We start from the raw sequence: 23,079 nt of genomic DNA on the forward strand, positions 1-23,079 counted from the left end.
TTACAACATGATGCCAACCAACCTGCCTGCTTTTCAAGGGTGACCTGACATGATGACTACCTACCTGCTAAGTAGCTACAACAAACTACTCTCCACTCTACCATTTTATTTAACTAGACAAGTCAGTTAACAATACATTCTTATTTAAAATAGCGTACCACGTGAAACAGACTGAAACACTGGGCCAATTGTGCACGCCCTGTGGGACATTATAGTGAATATTTAACTACTGGCTCCCAGACGTCCTATCTCCTCCAGACTGACACTAAGAGGGACTTTACTGAAGGGACCAGGACTCAAGAGTCCACCAGCTGAGTGATGTGACCCAGTGGCCCCATCTCATAGTCAAAATCCAACAGCCTCCAGTAGCCTGGAATACACAAGGAGGGAACATGTGAAAATAGCACAGGACAAACAAACACATGTGGATACACCAAGGCCAGCATGTTATTTCCTAAATAGACACAAACCACATACAGTAGATCACATATCTAAATGCGATTGTGAAATAAACATTTTAGGAAAGATTTGGGAATCATTCTTACCGTTGACCTCACAGGCATGAATAGTCTGTGGTTGGGCCTCGGTTCTCCGCTTGCTTTGGATTCTTTCAAGCAGGTCTCCATAGTGTACTTACAAAATAAACATTTTATCAAGCAGGTCTCCATAGTGTACTGCCGAAAAGGAAAGGTTTTATCAAGCGGGTCTCCCATGAGTGTACTGCCAAAATAAGCGTTTTATCAAGCAGATGCTCCCATAGTGTGCTGCCCAAAGGAAAGGTTTTATCCAAGCAGGTCTCCCATAGTGTGCTACCAAAAGGAAAGGGTTTTATCAAGCAGGTCTCCCATAATTGTACTGCCAAAGGGAAGGTTTTATCAAGCAGGTCTCCCATAGTGTGCTGCCAAGGAAAGGTTTTATCAAGCAGGTCTCCCATAGTGTACTGCCAAAGGAAAGGTTTTATCAAACGGGTCTCCCATAGTGTGCTGCCGAGAGGGGGGTTTTATCAAGCAGGTCTCCCATAGTGTACTGCCAAAAGGAAAGGTTTTATCGAACAGGTCTCCCATAGTGTACTGCCAAAAGGAAAGGTTTTATCAAACAGGTCTTCATAGTGTACTGCCAAAAAGGAAAGGGTTTATCAAGCAGGGTCTCCCCTAGTGTACTGCCAAAATGGAAAGGTTTTATCAAGCAGGTCTCCCTAGTGTACTGCCAAGGAAGGTTTTATCAAGCCCAGGTCTCCCCTAGTGTGCTGCCAAAAGGAAAGGTTTTGTAAAACAGGTCTCCCATAGTGTGTACTGCCAAAGAGAAACTTATCAGGCAGGTCTCCCACGTGCATGCAAAGGGAAGGTTTTATCAAGCGGGTCTCCCTAGTGACTGCCAAAAAGGAAAGGTTTTTATCAAGCAGGTCTCCATAATTTGCTGCCAAGGAGGCTTTATCAAACGGGTCTCCCATAGTGTACTGCCAAAAGGAAAACTGTCAAGCGGGTCCCATAGTGCTGCCAAAAGGGAAGGTTTTATCAAGCGGGTCTCCCATAGTGCTGCCAAAGGGGAGGTTTTATCAAGCGGGTCTCCCATAGTGTACTGCCAAAAGGAAAGGCTTTATCAAGCAGGTCTCCCATAGCGTGTACTGCCAAAAGGAAAGGCTTTATCAAGCAGGTCTCCCATAGTGTACTGCCAAAAGGAAAGGGTTTTATCAAGCAGGTCTCCGGCAGGACTGCCCGGAGTTTTATCAAGCAGGTCTCCCATAGGTATGCCAAAAGGAAAGGTTGTAGGTCAAGCAGGTCTCCCATACAGTGTACTGCCAAAAAGGAAAGGTTTTATCACAGGTCTCCCCAAGGAAAAAATGGCCAAAAGGAAACGTTTATCAAGCAGGTCTCCCCATAGTGTACTGCCAAAAGGAAAGTTTTTATCAAGCAGGTCTCCCATAGTGTACTGCCAAAAGGAAAGGTTTTATCAGCTATGGTCTCCCATAAGTGTACTGCCAAAAGGAAAGGTTTTATCAAGCAGGTCTCCCATAGTGACCGCCAAAAAGGAAAGGTTTTATCGCGGTTATGTCCCATAGTGTACTGCCAAAAGGAAAGGTTTTATCAAGCAGGTCACTCCCCCTGAGTGTAGCTGAAAGGTTTTTACAAACAGGTCTCCCATAGTGTACTGCCAAAAGGAAAGGTTTTATCAAGCAGAGTTACTCCACATAGTGTACTGCCAAAAGGAAAGGCTTTATCAAGCAGGTCTCCCCTAGTGTACTGCCAAAAGGAAGTGTTTATATAGATGTTGAAAAAGTTATCAAGCAGGTCTCCCAGTGAAATTAGTGTTTATGGTAGTGTAATGCAAAAAAATGTAATTGGAGGTGCAAAAGGAAAGGTTTTGCCAAGCAGGTCTCCCATAGTGTACTGCCAAAAGAAAGTATTTTAAATGGCAGTCTTCCATAGTGTACCTTGCAAAAGGAAAGGTTTTATCAAGCAGGTCTCCCAAGTAGTGTACTGCCAAAGGAAAGGCTTTATCAAGCAGGTCTCCCATAGGTACTGCCAAAAGGAAAGGTTTTATCAAGCAGGTCTCCCATAGTGTGCTGCCGCAAAAGGAAAGGTTTTATCAAGCCTTTGGGTCTCCCATAGGTACTTTGGCAAAAGGGTGCTTTATCAAGCAGGTGCCCCATAGTGTACTGCCAAAAGGAAAAGGTTTTATCAAGCAGGTCTCCCCTAGTGTACTGCCAAAAGGAAAGGTTTTATCAAGCAGGTCTCTATTGGGCTTGCCTGCCAAAAGGAAAGGCTTATCAAGCAGGTCTCCCATAATGTGTACTGCCAAAAGGAAAGGCTTTATCAAGCGGTATCTCCCATAGTGTAACTCGCCAAAAGGAAAGGTTTTAAAAACAGAGAACTTTGACATGAACAAGAATCCAGGTTTATTTAGTCAGTGTACAATAGAGGCGATGTTCTAGTGTGTTTCTAGCCGTTTTGAGTCTTCTCTTAGCGGGACCAACTTTACTGATAGTTGCTTTACCGAGGAAAAAGTTGTACTTAAGTATGACAAATATGACAGTCTTACCTTAAGGTAAATGAATGGACTAATTGTAAGTCTCTCTGGATAAAAAGCGTCTGCTAAAATGGCATATAATATAATATAGTACAGTTAGTAAGTACCTTCCCGTTTTCGTGACGTCAATCCTGCCCATGAGTAACTGGGCCCTAAATCGGATTCTCCATCAGAAGTTTCTTCCAGCTTCTTTAGTTTGGGATGACGTTTTCCTCAACTCCCAGTAACTGTTAGAAAAAGCCCCAAATCTGTTAGGGAAAGGGTCATTTCTTAGTCCTGTATCCACATTTCAGCATATTACTTCACACTACAACATTCTGTAGGTACTGGAGAGCATTATTGGTGTGTAACATTTGGGGAAAGTCTTACAGTATTGAGGAACATTGAATGATGTGGGTCAGGTATTCCCAAACTGGGGTAACGCGTAATGCCAGTCGGGGTACGCCAAAATAAAATAAAATCCTTCACATTTTCAAACAGTACATTTATATTTTCTAAACGGGGCTATACATTTGGGTGAGGTTTTTCGCCCGATAGCCTGAAGTTTCACTGGCTAAAATATAACTAACTATCTAGTGTTCAGCCGAAATAACAACACAATGTCAAACACAGGTAGCCTAGTCAAATAATTAACTTCCAATCACATTAACCGGTACTCTCTCGCGCAAAACCGTACTCTTGCGCAGACATTTAGAAACATGACAATTTGAAAAATGGTTTACGGGAGTTTTTTGAGTGAGAATAAAGACGATTTTCGAGTAGTAAGACATGTATAAAAGCAACAGATACCATTAAATGAAGGGGCTAGAAGAGTCTTATATGGTGAGCTACCGAAAGTGGCTAGGATAGGCAAGCCCCATACTATTGTGGAGGGGACTTAATTCTTCCTGCCCTGCGCGGATATGGCTGGGACAATGCTTGGGGAAAAGGCCCAAAACTATACAGAAAATGCCTTCATCAAACAACTCTGTTTCATGAGAAAATCAGTGACATGGCAGATGTTTTGAATCAATTACTGCTTCTCATACAAGCCAGTGAATTCTATACGTTACAGCTGGATGAGTCAACAGACATGGCGGGCCGTCACAGCTCCTGGTATATGTCTGCCTACGTTTATGGGGGTCAATTAAGGAAGACATCCTCTTCTGCAAACCACTGGAAACCAGGACAACAGGAGAGGATATTTTTAAAGTACTGGACAGCTTTGTGACATCAAATGGACTTGTGGTCAAGATGTTGGTATCTGTACTGATGGTACAAAAGCCATGACAGGGAGACATAGTGGAGTGGTAACGTGTGTGCAAGCAGTTGCTCCTGACACCACATGGGTACACTGCAGCATCCACCAAGAGGCTCTTGCTGCCAAGGGAATGCCCGACGGCTTGAAAGACGTTTTGGACACTACAGTGAAAATGGTTAACTTTGTTAAAGCAAGGCTCCTGAACTCTTGTGTATTTTCTGCATTATGCAAATGATATGGGCAGCGACCATGTAACACTTTTTACAACATACAGACTTCACTGGTTATCAAGGGGCAAAGTATTGACACGTTTCTTTGATTTGAGAGCTTAAAGTTCTTTACTGACCAAAATGTTCACTTGTCTGACCGCTTGCATGATGACGAGTTTCTCACACGACTGGCCTATCTGGGTGATGTTTTTTCTCACCTGAATGATCTGAATGTAGGATTACAGGGACTCTCCGCAACTATATTCAATGTGCGGGACAAAATTGAGGCTATGATTAAGAAGTTGGAACAAGGACAACACACAGGTCTTTCCATCATTGTATGATTTTTTGTGTGCAAATTAACTCAAGTTTACGGACAATGTCAAATGTGCGAGCTGGCTGCGCAATTACACAGGTACTTTCCCAAAACGGACGACACAAACAACTGGATTCATTATCCCTTTCATGCCCTGCCTCCAGTCCACTTACCGATATCTGAACAAGAGAGCCTCATAGAAATTGCAACAAGCGGTTCTGTGAATAAATTGTATTTAATTGGAAGCCACTGCCAGATTTCTGGATTGGGCTGCACTCAGAGTATCCTGCCTTGACAAATCGCTGTTAAGACACTGATGCCATTTGCAACCACATACCTATGTGAGAGTGGATTCTTGGCCCTCGCTAGCATGAAAACTAAATACAGCACAGACCGTGTGTGGAAAATGATTTAAGACAGACTCTCTCCAATACAACCCCAACACCGCAGAGTTATGTGCATCCTTTCAAGCACACCCTTCTCATTAACCTGTGGTGAGTTATTCACAATTTTCAATGAACAAATAAGGTTTTATATGTAAGATGGCTAAATAAAAGAGCAAAATTATTGATTATTATTATATTATTATTTGTGCCCTGGTCCTATAAGAGCTCTTTGTCACTTCCCACGAGCCAGGTTGTGACAAAAACTCACTCATTCTTATGTTTAATGAATGTATCGTATAGTGTGTGTGTGTGTGTGTGGCAGGCTTACAATGATGGCACAAAACAACATTTGAGAGTGCGCTGACCCTGGTGCTTAGAGGGGGTACGTAGCTGGAGGTTGAACGTTTGAAGGGGTACGGGACTATAAAAAGTTTGGCAACCACTAATGTAGGTGAACACAGTAAATTAGAAAATATTTAATACATCACAGTGAACTCACTGTGTAATGTCTATTAGAGGTTGACCGATTAATAGGGCTGATTTCAAGTTTTCATAACAATCGGAAATCGGTATTTTTGGACGCTGATTTGGCCATTTTTTTTATTTATTTTTAGACCTTTATTTAACTAGCAAGTCAGTTAAGAACACATTCTTATTTTCAATGACGGCCTAGGAACGGTGGGTTATCCTGTTGGGTCTAGGGGGCAGCATTTGCACGTCTGGATAAAAAAAATGTACCCGATTTAATCTGGTTACTAATCCTACCCAGTAACTAGAATATGCATATACTTATTATATATGGATAGAAAACACTCTAAAGTTTCCAAAACTGTTTGAATGGTGTCTGTGAGTATAACAGAACTCATTTGGCAGGCAAAACCCTGAGACATTTTCTGACAGGAAGTGGATACCTGATGTGTTGTATTGACTTTAAAGCTATCCCATTGAAAGACACAGGGGTTTAGGAATATTTTGGCACTTCCTATTGCTTCCACTAGATGTCACCAGCCTTTACAAAGTGTTTTGAGTCTTCTGGAGGGAGATCTGACCGAACAAGAGCCATGGAACGGTGATGTCCCATTAGACACCTGGCGCGCTACTTCATGTTGGGTACCCTCGTTCCAATACGTTATAAAAGGCTATGCATTCGTCCACCTTGAATATTATTCATGTTCTGGTTAAAAAAGGCCCTAATGATTTATGCTATACAACGCTTGACATGTTTGAACGAACGGAAATATATTTTTTCCCCTCGTTCATGACGAGAAGTCCGGCTGGCTTACATCATGTGCTAACGAGACGGAGATTTTTGGACATAAATGATGAGCTTTTTTGAACAAAACTACATTCGTTATGGACCTGTGATACCTGGAAGTGACATCTGATGAAGAGAATCAAAGGTAATGGATTATTTACATAGTATTTTCGATTTTAGATCTCCCCAACATGACGTCTAGTCTGTATCGCGAACGCGTATTTTTCTGGGCACAGTGCTCAGATTATTGCAAAGTGTGATTTCCCAGTAAGGTTATTTTTAAATCTGGCAAGTTGATTGCGTTCAAAAGATGTAAATCTATAATTCTTTAAATGACAATATAATATTTTAACAATGTTTTCTAATTTTAATTATTTAATTTCTGACGCTGACTTGACTGCCGGTTATTGGAGGGAAACGATTTCCTCAACATCAATGCCATAGTAAAACGCTGTTTTGTATATAAATATGAACTTGATAGAACTAAAAATGCATGCATTGTCTAACATAATGTCCTAGGAGTGTCATCTGATGGAGATTGTAAAGGTTAGTGTATCATTTTAGCTGGTTTTATGGTTTTGGTGACCCTGTCTTTGACTTGACAAAACATTACACACAACTCTTGTAAATGTACTGTCCTAACATACTCTAAATTTATGCTTTCGCCGTAAAACCTTTTTGAAATCGTAAAACGTGGTTAGATTAAGGAGATGTTTATCTTTCAAATGGTGTAACATAGTTGTATTTTTGAAAAATTTGAATTTTGACATTTATTTGGATTCAAATTTGCCGCTCTTGAAAATGCACCTGCTGTTGATGGAGTGCACCACAGGTGGCACGCTAGCGTCCCACCTAGCCCCTGCCTTGTTCAGGGGCAGAACGACAGATTTTTACCTTGTCAGCTCAGGGATTCAATCTTTCAACCTTATGGTTAACTAGTCCAACGCTCTAACCACCTGCTTTACATTGCACTCCACGAGGTTATGCGAATGCAGTAAGAAGCTAAGGTAAGTTGCTAGCTAGCATTAAACTTATCTTATAAAAAACAATCAATCAATCATAATCACTAGTTGATGGTTGATGATATTACTAGTTTATCTAGCCTGTCCTGCGTTGCATATAATCGCTTAGGTACACGTTGCTCCAACCATAAACATCAATGTCTTTCTTAAAATCAATACACAAGTATATATTTTTAAACCTGCATATTTAGCTAAAAGAAATCCTGGTTAGCAGAAAATATTAACCAGGTGAAATTGTGTAATTTTGCGTTCATTGCACGCAGAGTCAGTGTATATGCAACAGTTTGGGTCGCCTGGCTCGTTGCGAACTAATTTGCCCGAATTTTACGTAATTATGATATAACATTGAAGATTGTGCAATGTAACAGGAATAACGTTTTTGTTTTCGAGATGATAGTTTCCGGATTCGACCATATTAATGACCTAAGGCTCGTATTTCTGTGTGTTATTATGTTATAATTAAGTCTATGATTTGATAGAGCAGTCTGACTGAGCGATGGTAGGCAGCAGCAGGCTCGTAAGCATTCATTCAATATAGCACTTTCGTGCGTTTTGCCAGCAGCTCTTCGCAATGCTTCAAGCATTGCACTGTTTATGACTTTAAGCCTGTCAACTCCCGAGATTAGGCTGGTGTAACCGATGTGAAATGGCTAGCTAGTTAGCGGGGTGCGCGCTAATAGCGTTTCAAACGTCACTCGCTCTGAGACTTGGAGTAGTTGTTCTCCTTCCTCTACATGGGTAACGCTGCTTCGAGGGTGGCTGTTGTCGATGTGTTCCTGGTTCAAGCCCAGGTAGGAGCGAGGAGAGGGACGGAAGCTATACTGTTACACTGGCAAGACTAAAGTGCCTATAAGAACATCCAATAGTCAAAGGTATATGAAATACAAATCGTATAGAGAGAAATAGTCCTATAATATCTACAACCTAAAACTTCTTACCTGGGAATATTGAAGACTCATGTTAAAAGGAACCACCAGCTTTCATATGTTCTCATGTTCTGAGCAAGGAACTTAAACGTTAGCTTTTTACATGGCACATATTGCACGTTTACTTTCTTCTCCAACACTTTGTTTTTGCATTATTTAAACCAAATTGAACATGTTTCACTATTTATTTGAGGCTAAATTGATTTTATTGATGTATTATATTAAGTTAAAATAAGTGTTCATTCAGTATTGTTGTAATTGTCATTATTACAAATAAATAAAATCGGCTGATTAATCGGTATCCGTTTTTGGGTCCTCCAATAATCAGTATCACCATCGGCGTTGAAAAATCATAATCAGTCGACCTCTAATGTCTATAGCTATTTAGTGTGCGTGTGTAAGCACGTTAACGTAATGTCTACTGTACAGACATTCAATTCCAGATCAGTGATTTTCAAAATGGCTGTCACACAAGAAACATTCATTGTGTTCAGATAGTTGATAGACTCCTACCTGTGCATGGACCAGCTGAGAGCTGGCCTGGTTGTCAGTAGTCAGCTGATCTGGAGTCAGGCAGCCAGGCACTAACAGCAGGAGGTTTGAGGTGTCGGCTATCTTCAGGTCATAAGTCTTGTCTTCACTGCACAGGACAGCTCTCTCATCCTGGTCTCCTCTGATAACCAGGCTGCAGGTAGAGAACAAGGATAAAGGAGAGAGAATGTTGAGATCGTTGACATGTAGAGACTCAACGTTAAAACAGTCTCTCTACACGTCAACGTTAAATAGACTGTTTAACAGTTGACGTGTAGAGAAAGTGGCAGCAGCTGGATGAGTTGTTTTCACCAGGGGCTGGAACAACCCTCCTCCTATAGAGGTAGTAGGTGTGTAGCCCTTGACCATCACGCTCAGTTCCATTACATCACACATCAGAGTCATTGGATGAAGGGCTATTCTGAAGGAGGAGTTTAAATAAGAGACACATTAACCCACATCTCTTGCGGTACGGTTTTTTGGATTTTTTTGTTTTATGTGATATGAAAAGTAGAGGGATTTGTTTTTATAACTGTACTGCAATTGTGAATCGATTCACGTTTAGTTTGAGTATTTGGCCGTTTTTGGCTTCCGGAGCCAATTTGCCCTTTAAACAGAACATGTAAGGTCCTTGGACCAAGGGAGTAATGGTAGACTCCTTAAACCTTTTGACCCATCCCTGTTTCAGTCCAACACACCTGATTCAGCTTATCAAGGTCCTGATGGGGAAGATCAATCATAGAATCAGGTGTGTTGGAGCAAATACCTGCAGACATCCGGTAACACTTCAGGTGGGTTGACAACCCACACTACATACGCGTAATCTCTGAACCCAGAACAAAATCACGCGTAAACCAACCAGTCACCTGTGAATGTTTAGGAGACAACACGCCGCACTTGTCTAACGTAACTAGCTATGTCTATTAACGTAACTGTGTATTTATATTGAATTAGCTACATTGTAACTATGCAGATACTTTACCTATTTCCTGCTTCTATGTGTTTACAGAGCGTGTCATCCAGTTCCATCAGGAAGTAGTCTCCGGACGAGACGCTTTCTCCAAAAGTTAAACAGTGAATTGTGTTCTGCAAATCATTCTCTTTTAGTTTGGCGATTTGTATGGTAGCCTGCACCTCTTCTAGTGTTCTCGACATTTGGCCCTAATATATGAGCTAACTATAAATTTAATGAGAAATAATCTATTTTGTAGTGTACTCCAATCGAATGTGATCCTCGCTAGATTAACTTTCCCGCAATATATACCGGAAGTACGAAGGCATATTTGATTGACAGCGACATAGGCCAATGAAAGTCTCGATGACTTCACGTTGTCCCTCCTCCAGTACAGTGGCTGTATGTCTCCGCAGCACGCTGAGTTCACTCGACATGGGTGCACGGTGATATCACTGGAAATGATCAGATGGAACCCAACCTTCATCTGCGGTCACTGAACCTAACCATAGCGCCAAAGGTGCTGCGCTTGATTTAGGTCGCCCAGCACACCGAGTGAAGTTTGTTGACTTGAGACTAGTCCACTTATCCGATTCTGTAATATTTGCATATATCGCGCCTTCTTGGTCTACTTCCACAGTGCCCACTTGTCTTGAGCGTTTTCAATTTAGCAACTTTGTCACTATATTAAGCGAGTTTTCAGACCCCTTTATTGGTAAAAGTTTTCAGGCTGCCTTTGGGGTTTTGACACAGAGGGTTTCTATGATTTTTGATAGCATTTTGCGACTTTTCCCACTCAATTCTTCCGCAAACAACAGCGGGAGAAGCTGTCTGTGCAACAGAAGTCACAGCAACGACGCACTCACATGCTGCGTTAACGTGCTAGTTGGAACGAGGAAACTTGGACATTTCCTGGTTGCACTCGTGTATAACTACAACCTATTAGCAAGTCGACATTTCCGAGTTTCTTAGTTCTGACTAGCACTTGAACGTGGCAACAATCAGAGAAGCATAACGTGTGGCGGAAGAGGGCGAAAACGCGATGTGGGGTCCGCAGTTGTGCCGCATCAAGGCAAATTCGTGATGTGACGTCGTCGCGGAAACGGCAAAACGTAATCCAGCGTCTTTTAGCGACAAATCAAGGAGCCAATAGCAGTAATCACTGAAAAATAGTCGGCAATACTGCACGGTGTCAACGTGCTTTTCATGGTAAGATCGCGTAGTAAACAGGCAGAGGTGCGAGTGGAGCTCATTACTACTGAAGAATTATATGCACATTTCACAAGAAATCGCTGTTCGTTGAATGAAGCTTTACCGACTAGAAAATAATATGCATACATTTAGATGGTTAGCGGACCAGTTTAATTTTCAGAATACAAAAGAAGTTCAACATCAACCTAGTGTCCCCTCTTGCGCAATAGATAGCGTCTGTCCATTTTTCACTGTGTGAAACTTGTTTTTTTTAATGCATTTCTCAGATTATGCTGCTGGTTTGCAAATCTAGGACAACGTGATCTCGAGGAACAATAAATCAGCTTTTTTTTATCCATGGTGTTTGCAAGGTAAATCATTTTTTTTTATGTTATGCATTTAAATGTGCAAGTAATGGTGAAATACTACATCACATGTGTGTCAGATGGCCCACAGCACGGTGTTTTACCTGTCATTATGGAGGATATGATTGCACTGTGAGCCAACGTTATTTACACCATCCCGTTTATTTCAATAGATTGTGCTGTTGATATTCTGCAATTTTTTGGGGATATACAAATGGCTGGTTACGTCACAGTTATGACACTAATACAGTATAGCAACAGTCATTAGGACAGAATACAGTGGAGCTATCCAGACGGCTTGTCAATGACATAAGGATAGGCAGCTATATATGGTGTATATATGGTGTACTGTAGCTCGTTTTCACAGGCTATGATGCCTTTGGCTTGTGTACAGTATTTACAGTGGCAGTAATATTTCCGTTATTTTAACAGTTGTAAAGAGATGGATGGTATCGGGAACACAATGCAGAAGAAGGCTGCGGAGCTCGAGCGCATGGCCGAGGTTCTGGTCACCGGAGAGCAGCTGAGGTAGGAGTGGCTGGCTCGAGCTGACAGCTCTGTGTGATGCTGTTCAAACTGTGTTGCGGCTTTTCAAACAAAGGCGTGAATTGTACCCATTCAAACCAACGCACAAATACAATACATTTTCTGCAATGCCAATGTGTATTGCGTTGTACTGCCCAAGTGCACACAATATGATCATTTTAAGTGTCAAAGGTTTTTTTGCATTGTGAACTGAAAGCAATTCATTTATTCATTGTGGTGTTAATCCGAAGATCACTGCTGCTTGTTTTAGTGGAGAGAAGTAACACTTGCTATTTGTGGAACAACAGAGCACACACACACACACACCCTTGGCCCATATTAGTGGTGCCTTAAAAAGCAAGATTGAGATAGCAGTGAGTGTCAACATCAGTGAAATGACTCATTATAATTGGCATTGAAACGTTTTATCACCTGTTGGGGGAGTTGCTGTGTGTTTACAGATCTTTAGCTTCATCATGGTCAAATCACATAGGTCAGTCAATAAACTCAATGTCAGTGTTCCCTATCACGGTTAATCTTTGACCCTCTCTAAAATTGTCATTTAACTAGGGCTGTGATAATATCACTATCACATTTTTTTCTATGGCAAAAATGAAAACAGGAAGCAGGCCAAACTCTTTGGTTCTTTTAAAAACCTGCTGTGTGTAAAATATTGTGTGCTGTAACTTTGAAAATAAATACATGTCTCTGAATAACAACGTAATGTTTTCCTAAAGAAGTTAAATCCGCTTTATGTTTCCTTGCCACAATACTAACAAGTATTCTCCCGGGCCCTACTTTTAACCTGCCACAGCATGGCACAGTACTAGTCTGGTCTAGTTGGCATGTCTTTTAACCTACCACAGCATGGCACAGTACTAGTCTGGTCTAGTTGGCATGTCTTTTAACCTACCACAGCGTGGCACAGTACTAGTCTGGTCTAGTTGGCATGTCTTTTAACCTGGCACAGTACTAGTCTGGTCAAGTTGGCATGTCTTTTAACCTGCCACAGCGTGCCGCAGTACTAGTCTGGTCTAGTTGGCATGTCTTTTAACCTGCCACAGCGTGCCGCAGTACTAGTCTGGTCTAGTTGGCATGTCTTTTAACCTACCACAGCGTGGCACACTACTAGTCTGGTCTAGTTGGCATGTCTTTCTCCCAACAAAGTAATGACCTCATGCTTAATGTAACTACGAACAGGAAGACTTGTCTCTAAATCATATCATTGACTAGAGGTCATCTGGGGACAGGCTGTCTGCCTCCCAAATGGCCCCCTGTTGCCTCTCTAGTGTATGGGAATAAGGTGTCCTGTCTTAGACATGCCGAGACAGATGTTGCTGGCTACTGGCTAGCACTAGTAGCGCTGCCTGGAATAATTGGTCACAGCTGAACATAGTGCACCTGCCCCCTTTTGGGCCCAGTTGAACAAGAGTACAAGACGTGCTGAAGATTAGCTAGTAGCTAATCGGCAGGTAGCCTAGTGGTCAGAAAGGTTGCTAGATCGAATCCCCGAGCTGACAAGGTAAAAATCTTTTGTTCTGCCCCTGAACAAGGCAGTTAACCCACTGTTCCTAGGCCGTCATTGTAAATAAGAATTTGTTCTTAACTGACTTACCTAGCTAAATAAAGGTTAAATAAAATAAACATTATAACAGGACATAAGCCTGCTTCCTTGAATTCTGTAGGGTTAGAATGGGATTTTTGACCCCTGGCTTTATAATTATAGTGAGGAAACCAAGCCATGTGGATTCATGGCAGTTTGCCCTGTGGGTTTAGGTTACTCGCTACATAGTGCACTACTTTGACGAGAGCCCTATAGGGCCTCGAGGCTCGGACTGAGCTGCCAAATCTAATCCAGGAGATGCTAGCCAGTAGTAGATTCTACAGAGACCTCTAATCCAGGAGACGCTAGACAGTAGTAGATTCTAGAGACCTCTAATTCAGGAGACGCTAGCCAGTAGTAGATTCTACAGAGACCTCTAATTCAGGAGACGCTAGCCAGTAGTAGATTCTACAGAGACCTCTAATCCAGGAGATGCTAGCCAGTAGTAGATTCTAGAGACCTCTAATCCAGGAGATGCTAGCCAGTAGTAGATTCTAGAGACCTCTAATCCAGGAGAGACTAGACAGTAGTAGATTCTACAGAGACCTCTAATCCAGGAGAGACTAGACAGTAGTAGATTCTACAGAGACCTCTAATCCAGGAGAGACTAGACAGTAGTAGATTCTACAGAGACCTCTAATCCAGGAGACACTAGACAGTAGTAGATTCTACAGAGACCTCTAATCCAGGAGACACTAGACAGTAGTAGATTCTACAGAGACCTCTAATCCAGGAGACACTAGACAGTAGTAGATTCTACAGAGACCTCTAATCCAGGAGAGGCTAGACAGTAGTAGATTCTAGAGAGACCCAAAAGAGCCAGAGGAGCAGCTGTAATGAACAATGGCTGTTTTGTTATCTTTCTCCATTTAACATTATAGTGAATCACCCTGATAAACACAAGGGCTATTCAGAACACGTCTTGAGGAACATGCCTTTTATTCCTAGTTGTTCTTTAACTAATCTGCCGTCTAGTGGTTGTAGTGTTGTTCATGGGTCACTCTCACTGACCAGTCCAAGAGGCTACATAACATTTGCATTACTCCGCTATGAACGTGTACTGTAGGTACACTTTGAGACAGTGTCCTTGTTAAGGTTAAAGGATCATTCATTTCGACATCTAGTTTCGCTTTCGTTGGCCAATCAATGAGTTTTGTCTTGTCTGCCTCAACCCCTCCTCTCCTGCTGGATTTAGTTGCACATCTGCTGTCTTTCGTCATCTTCGTACTGAAAGAGGAGCCAGAATACACAAGGAACCCAGAGTGTGTAAAGAGTTCTTGTTCTATCCTGTCTGTCTGCTGAGGCCTGGGACATTTATTCAACTGTGCATTGAATGACCTGGACAGACACTCCAAATCACTCAGCCCTGACTCATTTATATGACATGCACCACCTACATAACAGCCCCTTATACATACTGAGGTATCAGATTCAGAAATGGTTAATCCTTCATTTTTTAAAATGTTTCAGTTAGTTAATTTGTAATGAGGACACCTGTCAAATGTTATTGGAAGTGCACCACCTACATAACAGCCCCTTATACATACTAAGGTATCAGATTCAAAAATGGTTAATCCTTCATTTTTTTAAATGTTTCAGTTAGCAAATTTGTAATGAGGCCACCTGTCATTTTATTGGAAGTGCACCACCTACATGAGGACTTCTAAATCTCTTCATCCATCCTCCTCAGACCTGTCTACTTTATCCCTCCCTCCGTCCATCCTCCTCAGACCTGTCTACTTTATCCCTCCCTCCGTCCATCCTCCTCAGACCTGTCTACTTTATCCCTCCCTCCGTCCATCCTCCTCAGACCTGTCTACTTTATCCCTCCCTCCGTCCATCCTCCTCAGACCTGTCTACTTTATCCCTCCCTCCGTCCATCCTCCTCAGACCTGTCTACTTTATCCCTCCCTCCGTCCACCCTCCTCAGACCTGTCTACTTTATCCCTCCCTCCGTCCACCCTCCTCAGACCTGTCTACTTTATCCCTCCCTCCGTCCACCCTCCTCAGACCTGTCTACTTTAGGGCATACAAACAGTACCAGTCAGAACCAGTACCAGTAGAAAACACCTACTCATTCAAGGGTTTTTATTTTTACTATTTTCAAGACATCAAAACTATGAAATAACACACATGGAATCGTGTAGTAACGAAAAAAAGTGTTTTATATTGTAGATTCTTCAAAGTAGCGACCCTTTGCCTTCATGACAGCTTTGCACACTCTTGGCATTCTCTTAACCAGCTTCACCTGGAATGCTTTTCCAACAGTCTTGAAGGAGTTCCCACAAATGCTGAGCACTTGTTGGCTGCTTTTCCTTCACTATGCGGTCCGACTCATCCCAAACCATCTCAATTTGGTTGAGGTCGGTTGATTGTGGAGGCCAGGTCATATGATGCAGCACTCCATCACTCTCTCCTCCTTGGTCGAATAGCCCTTACACAGCCTGGAGGTATGTTGAGTCGTTGTCCAATCGAAAAATAAATGATAGTCCCACTAAGCCCAAATCAGATGAGATGGTGTATCACTGCAGAATGCTGTGGTAGCCATGCTGGTTAAGTGTGTCTTGAGTTCTAAATAAATCAGTGTCACCAGCAAAGCACCATCCAACCTCCTCCATGCTTCACGGTGGGAAATGCACATGCAGAGATCATCCGTTCACCTACTCTGCGTCTCATAATGACAGTGGTTGGAACCAGAAATCTCAATTTTGGACTCGGTCTTATGTCCAGTGTTTGTTTCTTGGTCCAAGCAAGTCTCCTCCTTATTGGTGTCCTTTTTAGTATTGGTTTCTTTGCAGCAAATCGACCATGAAGGCTTGATTCACACAGTCTCCTCTGAACAGTTGATGTGTCTGTTACTTGAACTCTGAAGCATTTTTTGGGGCTGCAATTTCTGAGGCTGGTAACTCTAATGAACTTATCCTCTGCAACAGAGGTAACTCTGGGTCTTCCTTTCCTGTGGTGATCCTCATGAGAGCCAGGTTCATCATAGCGCTTGATGTTTTTTGCGACTGCACTTGAAAAAGCTTTCAAAGTTCTTGGAATTGACTGACCTCCATGTCTTAAAGTAATGATGGTCTGTTGTTTCTCGTTGCTTATTTGAGCTGTTCTTGCCATAGTATGGACTTGGTCTTTTACCAAATAGGTCTATCTTCTGTATACCACCCCTACTTCGTCACAACACATCTGATTGGCTCAAACGCAGTAAGAAGGAAAGAAATTCCAGAAATTAACATAAAAAAGCACACCTGTTAATTGAAATGCATTCCAGGAGAGAATACCTACAGTGCAATGCTGTCATCAAGGCAAAGGGTGGCTAATTTGAAGAATATCTAATATATTTTGATTTGTTTAACACTTTTTGGGGGGGTTACTATATACTTCCATATGTGTTATTTCATAGTTTTGATTTCTTTACTATTATTCTACAAATGTAGAAAATAGTAAAAATAAAAAATCCTGATATGAGTAGGTGTATCCAAACTTATAACTAGCACTGTACCTACATAAGGAAACCATAACACAATCCTAATTCATCCATACACATCCTCCTCAGACCTGTCTAACTAACGCAGTACTGACAGATGTCCTACCCGCTAACACTTTATCTGAGGAACAAAACCCACTAGGTTACACAGAGGCTTCATAACACATTGATAATCCATACACACTGCACTCATTAGCAGAATGCTCTGAATATCCTCGTTACATAATTTAAAATGAAGGATATAAAACAAGTGTAACTTATTGACTTTAAAAGTAAAAAACAGCCTATACTGTGAGTCAGCATGCTGTTGTGTAACTGACTATCTAACATAACCACAGCTCAGAGGCCACCAATGTGCACCACACTGTTTGTTGTCACTTCCTCTTGGTGACAACCACCAAGAAACTGGAACATTGCTACGAATACACAATACATGTACATGCATGTCCTTCCTGAGAGAGTGAACATGGAGTACAGACGAGTGACCGAACAGCTAAAGCTATAAGAGACTGTACATACATACAGGGGGGTGTAGACATAATATGACATTTGTAATGTCTTTATTCTTTTGGAACTTCTGTGTGTAATGTTTACTGTTCATTTTATTGTTTTTCACGTTTGTATATTATCTATTTCACTTGCTTTGGCAATGTTAACATGTTTCCAATGCCAATAAATCCCATTGAATTGAGAGGGAGAGCAGTATGTCACTAGGCTACATAATAACAAGTGTAAATACAGTTACAACACATGACGGAGAGAGAGGAGCTACACTACTGTATGTCAATAGCCTGACATTGTGGTGTTCCACAGACGATGTAAGAATAGCCTACATTACTAGCTGTAGGCCTAATCTTTTCCTGAACAAGTGTACTATAGTTACAGTATATGACGGAGGGGAGAAGCTACAATTTGTCAATAGCCTGACGTTGTGTTTTTCAAACCACAGGCTGCGTCTCCATGAAGGGAAGGTGGTTAAGGACCGCAGGCATCACCTGAGGACGTATCCCAACTGCTTTGTGGCCAAGGAGCTGATCGACTGGCTGCTGGAGCACAAGGAGGCGTCAGACAGAGACACAGCCATCAAGATCATGCAGAAACTCCTGGATCAAAGCATCATCCATCACGGTAGGGCCTTCTGACATGACCAGACACGTCTGGGCTGTGTTCATTAGGAACCAAATGGAAGGAAACGGGGAGACATTTCCTGGACCTGTCCAATAAGAAACACTCTTTCGTTTTCCATTGCTAAGCGTTTTGTTATGGTGCGCCCTAATTAATACTCCTCTGAGCTTGGGGTTTTCTGGGAACAGCCAGATCCTGCTTCTCTACAGACTTCAAATAAAATTGTATTCATCACATGCGCCGAATACAACAGGTGTATGTATACCTTACAGTGAAATGCTTACTTACGAGCCCCTAACCAACAATGCAGTTTAAAAAAAAAATACGGATAAGAATAAGAAATAAAAGTAACAAGTAATTAAACAGCAGCAGTAAAATAACAATAACAAACCTGCTTCTCTACAGCCTTCTGACATGACTTCTATCTGGTTGTCATTCATTAGGACACTCAACAGAAAATGTTTTGCATCAGGTGTTTAGTTTTTCTGTATGCAGATTGTCCCTGCCTGTTTCAAACGTTTTGTTGTTGTTTTGTTTAGTACCCAATGTTCTTCCATTTTAATGTGAAGAGACAAATCCTCTGTCTCTCTCTAGTGCTGTTGGTTGTCATTCTCTCAGCCAGTTTGGATGTAGCCTACTACAAAATGTCTTGTTGGAGGTTTATGTATGTATGTATGTATGTATGTATGTATATACGTCAAGGATACACAGTGTATAGCTTCTGTCTGATGACCTATGAGTTTCAGAAAGCGGAGTAGCTAACATAACACTTTAAATTCAGACCTCACCACTCAAAGATCAGCAAAGTGCTTCATTTGGCAAATTTCGTTCACTTCAGAGGATTGACTGGCACTGGGTTGTCGAGAGAAACGTAATGGCATTATTAACTACGAAGCTTTCGTGTAAACTCGCCTCTATTTAGTGGGCTGGGAAAAGATGATGCCATTAGCAGTTAGCTAACTCAGCTCTGTTTAGTGGGCTGGGAAAAGATGATGCCATTAGCAGTTAGCTAACTCAGCTCTGTTTAGTGGGCTGGGAAAAGATGATGCCATTAGCAGTTAGCTAACTCAGCTCTGTTTAGTGGGCTGGGAAAAGATGATGCCATTAGCAGTTAGCTAACTCAGCTCTGTTTAGTGGGCTGGGAAAAGATGATGCCATTAGCAGTTAGCTAGCTCTGTTTAGTGGGCTGGGAAAAGATGATGCCATTAGCAGTTAGCTAGCTCTGTTTAGTGGGCTGTTAGTGTGGGGATAAAGATGATGCCATTAGCAGTTAGCTAACTCAGCTCTGTTTAGTGGGTTGTTAGTGTGGGGATAAAGATGATGCCATTAGCAGTTAGCTAACTCAGCTCTGTTTAGTGGGCTGGGAAAAGATGATGCCATTAGCAGTTAGCTAACTCGGCTCTGTTTAGTGGGCTGTTAGTGTGGGGATAAAGATGATGCCATTAGCAGTTAGCTAACTCAGCTCTGTTTAGTGGGCTGTTAGTGTGGGGATAAAGATGATGCCATTAGCAGTTAGCTAACTCAGCTCTGTTTAGTGGGTTGTTAGTGTGGGGATAAAGATGATGCCATTAGCAGTTAGCTAACTCAGCTCTGTTTAGTGGGCTGTTAGTGTGGGGGATAAAGATGATGCCATTAGCAGTTAGCTAACTCAGCTCTGTTTAGTGGGCTGTTAGTGTGGGGGATAAAGATGACACAATTGTCAGTTCACTAAATGTAAACAAACATTGTTCCTCTTTTTGTGTTGCAGTTTGTGACGAGCACAAGGAGTTCAAAGACATGAAGCTGTTCTATCGCTTCAGGAAAGATGACGGGACGTTTCCGCTGGACAACGAAGCCAAGGTCTTCATGAGGGGACAACGGATATATGAAAAGTAGGTTTTCTTTCAAGTGATAATATATTAGTTTATCATTCAATGAACCCAGATTGTCTTTTGATCTGTTGATGGAGAGAGAAATTATATCCAGGGGAAAACCAAGTAAAAAGCTTTTACTCATTACAGCTTACTCGTTATATACAATCAATGAAATATGTTCTGAACAGTTATTTTTAGGGGGTAGGCATCTTGTTTGTGTTGTTTTTACCAGTCTAGTACATGGTGTTGTTCAGCAGGCAGGCGAGAGTGGTTAGAGCCTAATAGTTTCATAGAAACCCCTCCTCAACCAGATAGATCTCATACAGTCACTCTGCCAGCTACAGTCATCTCTCTCTTTCTCTCGCTCTCTCTCTCTCTCTCATGAGAAAACAAGTTTTGATCAGTCATGGACATAAAAGTGCTGAAAACAAATTGTCTCCCTGTTTAAAAAGAAGATGGAGAACAAGCTATGAAGGAAAAATACTGGAGTTTTGGTGCAGGTACAGCCAACTAGCATGAAAATAATAGTGTGATATTATCAAAACAATTCGATACAATATTTCGTCATTAATAATATCACTACATCAAACCCCAGTCGCCAAGGGGGATGAGTGGTCTGGAGTTGGCTTAGTGTGGGGTAGGCCAGTTGAGAACAAGTTCTCATTTACAGCTGCGACCTGGACAAGATAAAGCAAAGCAGTGCGACACAAACAACAACAGAGTTACACATGGAATAAACAAACGTACAGTCAATAACACAATAGAAAAATCTATGTACAGGTGTGCAAATGTAGTAAGGTTAGGAGGTAAGGCAATAAATAGGCCATAGTGGCGAAATAATTACAATTTAGCAATTAACACTGGAGTGATGGATGTGCAGATGATGATGTGCAAGTAGAGATACTGGGGTGCAAAAAAGTAAATGCTTTGTTACAATGCGTTAACTGACTACTTAAATAGTACACTCCACTCATGACAGAGACAGTTGTTATTGTTATCCCTGTTGCCCAGAGAAAGTGTTTCTGTTGTAGTTCAGTGTGTTGATTAGTTGTGAACATTGTTTGGAAGGCGGTATGTTGAAATTCACCCTCAGGCATCTTGTATTGGCTGCTACTAACTAACTTACTACGCAGTAAGAATGCAAGTGTCTCTCTTTTAGTTTTTTCTTTAAGGCTGGCCTCCTGCCCCTCTCCTCAGGCTGGCCTCCCTGCCCCCCCTCTCCTCAGGCTGGCCTCCCTGCCCCCTCTCCTCAGGCTGGCCTCCCTGCCCCCCCTCTCCTCAGGCTGGCCTCCCTGCCCCCTCTCCTCAGGCTGGCCTCCCTGCCCCCTCTCCTCAGGCTGGCCTCCCTGCCCCCTCTCCTCAGGCTGGCCTCCCCTGCCCCCTCTCCTCAGGCTGGCCTCCCTGCCCCCTCTCCTCAGGCTGGCCTCCCTGCCTCCTCTCCTCAGGCTGGCCTCCCTGCCTCCTCTCCTCAGGCTGGCCTCCCTGCCCCCCTCCTCAGGCTGGCCTCCCTGCCCCCTCTCCTCAGGCTGGCCTCCCTGCCCCCTCTCCTCAGGCTGGCCTCCCTGCCCCCTCTCCTCAGGCTGGCCTCCCTTGCAGTTTTACATGCCTGCAGAATGTAGGTCTAGTGCCTCTCTAGTTCAGTAATATTGTCTGTCTGTGTTGTAGCTATCTGCCAGCTCCACAGAAGCCTTCTTTGTGCCAGCTCCTGCTCCAGCTCCAGCTCCTGCTGCAGCTCCAGCCCCTGTGGTGGTTGAGCCATCCTCCCCCTGCGCTGTGTGTGGTGTAACAGGAAGACAGGCAGGGCCAGTGTTAGGGTGTATTTATGTAGTCACCATGGTAGAGGGACACACAGCCTGGTTTAGTGGAAGTATGCAGGCTACACCTCAGTCTTCACACTCACCAGACTAGAGACTGGGGCCACGATTCAAACAAGCACAGCTACAAACAAACTACCTGTGCAGTGTGTGTGTGTGTGTGTCCTGGAATCCCTGCCCAAGTTCCCAGTACAGGAAGAGCTGTTGTATTGTTGTTGTGCACAGTCTCGAAGCAACGGGGATAAATCAACGGGGACAATCTCAAGGCGATATTTAACCACCTTGTTTGACTGACTATTGTCTTCCTGCCTGAACAACCAGGGTGAAGATAAACTTTAGTTCCTGGTTGCCTGGTAAATGGGCCTATAGTGTTTAGAGGGTGGTGAACGAACACTTTGGAGAATCAACATTTCCTTCTCACAACAAGCAGGGTGGTCTCAGCCTGGGCCTGGGCGGTGGTAATGGTGGTGACTGCTTCCTCCTTCCTCCTTCACAAGCAGTTTAACCATAATGTTTCCACTTGTCTCATTTGAAGGAGTTGGGAAGTCTACAGTGGTAATTTAACGTTGGGAAGTCTACAGTGGTAATTTAACGTTGGGAAGTCTACAGTGGTAATTTAACGTTGGGGAAGTCTACAGTGGTAATTAACGTTGGGAAGTCTACAGTGGTAATTTAACGTTGGGAAGTCTACAGTGGTAATATAACGTTGGGGAAGTCTACAGTGGTAATATAACGTTGGGAAGTGTAAGAGGTCATCTGCTTACGTGAGCAGGGCTCCTGTTCCAGGGTAGTACAGTATCCATGTATCCTGTTATGTGTTGACTCATGGCTGTCACTGTCTAACAGCCCGCTTGGGATGAATAAAGTTTATTGAACGGAACAGACTGGAGTGGGAATGTGGACAGGTTTTCTGTGGACCATTCAGTAGTGTAATCCTGCTGTGCCTGATTTGTTTTATATCTTGGTACCAGCCGGGTCAAATTCTGCAAACTTTTATTTACTGTTCTGTTGATAAGAAATACAAATAATTGTTTTGAAGGAGTTTTTGAAGGATGGAGCTCAGACCTTGGTGTGATTCAGGCACGTTTAATCCTGCTAGTTTGGCAGGACTAAAGCTGGCAGTCTGACAGTCACAGGAGACAGTGTTGGCACCCTATCCCTACACAGTGCACTACTTCTGACCAGAGCTCTAAGGGGCCCTAGATAGGAGTACACCAAGAGGACAAAACATTAGGAACACCTGAACTTTCCA

The 23,079-nt window shown here is 42.6% G+C and overlaps 1 protein-coding gene and 1 pseudogene across 5 annotated transcripts; one reads left to right on the forward strand and one right to left on the reverse strand.

Annotated features, from left to right (window-relative positions):
- Window positions 1-230: 230 nt before the first annotated feature.
- On the reverse strand, window positions 231-10,182 carry LOC123723651 (sister chromatid cohesion protein DCC1-like; annotated as a pseudogene).
- A 111-nt stretch (window positions 10,183-10,293) lies between these two features.
- LOC123735059 (DEP domain-containing mTOR-interacting protein) lies at window positions 10,294-20,051 on the forward strand. 5 transcript variants are annotated; one of them, XM_045712962.1, is made up of 5 exons: window positions 10,294-10,384; window positions 11,343-11,426; window positions 11,853-11,948; window positions 17,985-18,163; window positions 19,908-20,051. In XM_045712962.1, the coding sequence occupies exons 2-5, from the start codon at window positions 11,413-11,415 to the stop codon at window positions 20,033-20,035; spliced, it is 417 nt and encodes a 138-aa protein (XP_045568918.1). In that variant the 5' UTR covers window positions 10,294-10,384; window positions 11,343-11,412; the 3' UTR covers window positions 20,036-20,051. The 5 variants fall into 5 exon arrangements, with proteins under 5 accessions (XP_045568918.1, XP_045568915.1, XP_045568919.1 ...); XM_045712959.1 differs by lacking the exon at window positions 10,294-10,384 and adding an exon at window positions 10,836-11,073; XM_045712963.1 differs by lacking the exon at window positions 10,294-10,384 and adding an exon at window positions 10,857-10,976.
- Window positions 20,052-23,079: the final 3,028 nt, after the last annotated feature.

Source organism: Salmo salar, unplaced genomic scaffold (assembly GCF_905237065.1).
Source record: "Salmo salar unplaced genomic scaffold, Ssal_v3.1, whole genome shotgun sequence".
NCBI lineage: Eukaryota > Metazoa > Chordata > Actinopteri > Salmoniformes > Salmonidae > Salmo > Salmo salar.